The following is a 4,983-nucleotide window of genomic DNA, read 5'->3' on the forward strand; positions in this document are numbered from 1 at the left end:
TGTGTGAGAGAGTGTGTGTGTGTGTGTGTGAGTGAGAGAGTGTGTGTGTGTGTGTGTGTGTGTGTGTGTGTGTGTGAGTGTGTGTGTGTGAGTGTGAGTGAGAGAGAGAGAGTGTGTGTGTTTGTGTGTGTGTATATGTTACTCGAAGGTTCTTTTATGCTCTTGACTATTTAAAAATCGCATTGCAGCGTTCAATTAATTGCTGTTTATTTTATGACATAGTTTATATAATCGATAAATGAAAACAAACCTCTTTACAAACTGCTTCTTCTTCATGCTGTCACTCTGAGCGCATGTCTCTGTAAAAACCTGATCTGTCAGATGTTTCAGAAACTTCAACGCGCCAAATGTTGATGTTGAAGCTTCTCACGCAAACACGTTTATCCCGCTCGCACGCGTGTGCGTGGAGTTCATCGGCCTCCCGGAAACCACGACTACTGATTATCAGTTCCTGGCGCGGATTAATTCTCGCTCCTCCATAAACATATCAAATACACGCGTTTAAATGGAAAAAAGAGCATGTATATATTATTTTATCATCTGTTTGACTGAAACGCGTGTAACAACTCTAACAGCAGCGCTCCCGAAGCCACGGGTTGTTTCTCATCGGCGCGGGACCTCGTGACGTCACTTCCTGTCGCCGGTTCTGCAGGTAGGAATGATGCAGGAACATTTATTCTGTTATTATTTTTATAGTTCTTCATTATGTAATGCATGATTCTTCTGGTCTATACTTATAGGGAATGTTTTATAATGATGGTTTAGTATATAGAAACACGAATTTCTCATCGCATTTGTCACTCGTATCTCTATATCCGATCTTTATTATGAAAAACTGATCATTTAGCTCTTAAATATATGTTGTCAGTGTATTGTATATTGTATTCGAGGTTTTTTCATTCAAAAATGGCCACATTTTCCTTCGTGTTTTCCAACCTTTCTCTGATTTGTAAGGTTTTATGAGTTTTTTTTTTTAATTTGTGATTTAATTTTGATATTACGCTAATTTAGATATTTTCTTTCTTTTCCTATGTAATTAGTTCATATTTGAGATATGATTGTGATCTCCCTGCTCTTGCTCGTATGGGATTTTGTGTATGTATATATAATTAGATTAGCTCTGATCTGCTATTTAAGCTTCTTGTTCTTATTCTTCTTCAGAGAACTACATTTCTGACTCTAACTCCTCCTAGAGCTTTAACTCTACAACCACTAAACTCAGCCCAGCTCTTCAGACTGTTCTGACTGAGTGTGCTTGCTCTTTTCAAACTGATCGGACTTATGGTTTTCCTAAAAATGAAGATTAAAAATCATAAAAATCCCATAGACTTACATTGATGGAATGTTCAAATGAGCCAAGACTATTCAAACTCCAACTGTCAAAATTCAAATTTAAACTCCCAGAATCCCTTGAGACTCAACCAGTCTTCCCTTCAATGTACTATTTCTAATCTACATGCTAGCAATGTGTTAAATCATGCTAGAAACAAGCTAGCAACATGCTAATCATGTTAACAACATGCTAGCAACAGGCTAGTCATGCTGAAAACAGGCTAGCAACATGATAATCAAGTTAGCAAAATGCTAACATCATTCTACTCATGTAGAAAAATGCTAACTACATGCTAGTCATGTTAGAACAATTCTAATGACATGGTGGAAACATACTAATCATGCTAGCAACATGCAAACAAAATGATAATCATGTTAGAAACATGATATCAACATGCTAATAATGTAAGTAAAATGCTAACTACATGCTAATAATGTTAGCAACATGCTAACTACATGTTAATCATGCTAACAACATGCTAGCAATATGCTAATCATACTAGAAACATGCTAACTACATGGTAACTACATTTTAAACATGCAAACAAAATGATAATCATGTTAGAAACATGATATCAACATGCTAGTAATGTTAGCAACATGCTAACTACATTTTAATCATGCTAACAAAATGATAATCATGATAGAAACAGGTTACCAACATGCTAACTACATGTTAATCATGCTAACAACATGCTAGCAATATGCTAATCATACTAGAAACATGCTAGCAACATGTTAACTACATGGTAACTACATTTTAAACATGCAAACAAAATGATAATCATGTTAGAAACATGATATCAACATGCTAGTAATGTTAGCAACATGCTAACTACATTTTAATCATGCTAACAAAATGATAATCATGATAGAAACAGGTTACCAACATGTTAATCATGCTAGCAACATGCTAATCATGTTAAAACATGCAACTTGTTAAATCATGTTATTAATATGTTTAATAATGCTAGCAACATGCTAATCATGTTAAAACATGCAACTTGTTAAATCATGTTATTAATATGTTTAATAATGCTAGCAACATGCTAATCATGTTAAAAACATGCTAGCAACAGGCTAGTCATGCTGAAAACAGGCTAGCAACATGATAATCAAGTTAGCAAAATGCTAACATCATTCTACTCATGTAGAAAAATGCTAACTACATGCTAGTCATGTTAGAACAATTCTAATGACATGGTGGAAACATACTAATCATGCTAGCAACATGCAAACAAAATGATAATCATGTTAGAAACATGATATCAACATGCTAATAATGTAAGTAAAATGCTAACTACATGCTAATAATGTTAGCAACATGCTAACTACATGTTAATCATGCTAACAACATGCTAGCAATATGCTAATCATACTAGAAACATGCTAGCAACATGTTAACTACATGGTAACTACATTTTAAACATGCAAACAAAATGATAATCATGTTAGAAACATGATATCAACATGCTAGTAATGTTAGCAACATGCTAACTACATTTTAATCATGCTAACAAAATGATAATCATGATAGAAACAGGTTACCAACATGCTAACTACATGTTAATCATGCTAACAACATGCTAGCAATATGCTAATCATACTAGAAACATGCTAGCAACATGTTAACTACATGGTAACTACATTTTAAACATGCAAACAAAATGATAATCATGTTAGAAACATGATATCAACATGCTAATAATGTAAGTAAAATGCTAACTACATGCTAATAATGTTAGCAACATGCTAACTACATGTTAATCATGCTAACAACATGCTAGCAATATGCTAATCATACTAGAAACATGCTAGCAACATGCTAACTACATGGTAACTACATTTTAAACATGCAAACAAAATGATAATCATGTTAGAAACATGATATCAACATGCTAATAATGTAAGTAAAATGCTAACTACATGCTAATAATGTTAGCAACATGCTAACTACATGTTAATCATGCTAACAACATGCTAGCAATATGCTAATCATACTAGAAACATGCTAGCAACATGTTAACTACATGGTAACTACATTTTAAACATGCAAACAAAATGATAATCATGTTAGAAACATGATATCAACATGCTAGTAATGTTAGCAACATGCTAACTACATTTTAATCATGCTAACAAAATGATAATCATGATAGAAACAGGTTACCAACATGTTAATCATGCTAGCAACATGCTAATCATGTTAAAACATGCAACTTGTTAAATCATGTTATTAATATGTTTAATAATGCTAGCAACATGCTAATCATGTTAAAAACATGCTAACAACATGTTAATCATGCTAGCACATGCTATTAACATCTATCTAATCTAACTAAATTTTCAAACTTCAAGCTTTTAGAGCAGTTTCAAACTTTCAGGCTAGGCTTTCTCAAGCCAACCTCAAGGTTTGTCTTGAACTTTTTTTTATCTAGTTTCAAATATTGTTATAATTTCATGTAAATAATTGAATTGTTTTATGATGCTTTAATGCTTTTTAGGGTCTGTTAGTATAGTAATATATGTTGCGTTCGGGTTTCATGATCCCGATGTGCAAAAAAAAAAGTGATTTTAGATGGTTCGATCTGATTTGTCTCTCACGTTTTCTCAGTGATTGATACAGATCCTCATCATCCTCGTCGTCTGATGAAGACTCAGGAGGATGCTGTGGGCAGACGGATGAGCTGTGATGGAGAGAGAGGAACAGTCCGTTATGTGGGTCCGGTTCCTCCCACCGCAGGTCCGTCTCGGTTCATTCAGCATTATATGATGTTCAGCTTCTTCACAATCAGTTTGATGTTCCTCTGTCTTCTGTACCTGCAGGTGTGTGGCTGGGAGTGGAGTGGGATGATCCAGAGAGAGGAAAACACGACGGGGGTCATGAAGGGGTGCGATACTTCACCTGCAGGTGCTCATCACTGACAAAACAACTACAGTCAATGATATCAATTAAGGATGCACCGAAATGAAAATTCTTGGCCGAAGCCGAAACCGAACAAAATGAAACACTGGGCCGAATACCGAACACGGTTTGTCGAATTTTTTCCCCCATGTATTTTGCCAATTTTTTTCACCATTGCATAAATTAAATAGCCAAAATGTGCTTTTTACTGTTTTGTCTTGCTTTTCAAAGAAAAAATCTATTACAAAACAACAGTTTAAAAGTATTTAACACTGAACATTTTTTAACATTCTAGCAGACATTATACCAACAAAGCACAATTTAACTTAAAATTAATAAGTTAGTAAAATAATATTTTTTGGCATTTCAGGCATGTATTTTTACTGTACAATTAAAAGCAGCCTTGCTGAGCAGAAGAGCCTTCTTTTAAAACATTAGAAAGTATTACAGATCCCAATTTGAACACTATGTGTGTATGTTATAAGAAATGCATTAACAGAGCTGTTGTAATGATTATTATCATTATATTGTCTTACTACTTATTTTTTCAGAACAACCGTAAAATTACAATACTAACGTTTATGAATGTTGATGGAGTTCTTGCTTTTTCCTCAACTTTTATTTTGGCGGAAACGCGCAGGAAGACCTCAATGCTTATTTTTGTTGACAGCAGATTTATAAATGAGTCTCATTACGAATACGTCACACGTATCGCATTGTCACATGCCTTGTAAAAATTCATAAAA

The 4,983-nt window shown here is 34.0% G+C and overlaps 1 protein-coding gene across 1 annotated transcript in view; it reads left to right on the forward strand.

Annotated features, from left to right (window-relative positions):
• The first annotated feature begins 256 nt into the window (after window positions 1-256).
• Window positions 257-4,983, forward strand: part of LOC107740075 (tubulin-specific chaperone E-like) — a 10,381-nt gene continuing 5,654 nt past the window's right edge. The window contains exons 1-3 of the mRNA XM_016552355.1: window positions 257-652; window positions 3,947-4,075; window positions 4,159-4,243. Coding sequence (XP_016407841.1) covers window positions 3,982-4,075; window positions 4,159-4,243 — 179 coding nt within the window. The 5' untranslated portion in view covers window positions 257-652; window positions 3,947-3,981. The remainder of the gene's footprint in view (window positions 653-3,946; window positions 4,076-4,158; window positions 4,244-4,983) is intronic.

Source organism: Sinocyclocheilus rhinocerous, unplaced genomic scaffold (genome assembly GCF_001515625.1).
Source record: "Sinocyclocheilus rhinocerous isolate Xijiao unplaced genomic scaffold, SAMN03320098_v1.1 scaffold1186, whole genome shotgun sequence".
In the NCBI taxonomy this organism is placed as follows: Eukaryota; Metazoa; Chordata; class Actinopteri; order Cypriniformes; family Cyprinidae; genus Sinocyclocheilus; species Sinocyclocheilus rhinocerous.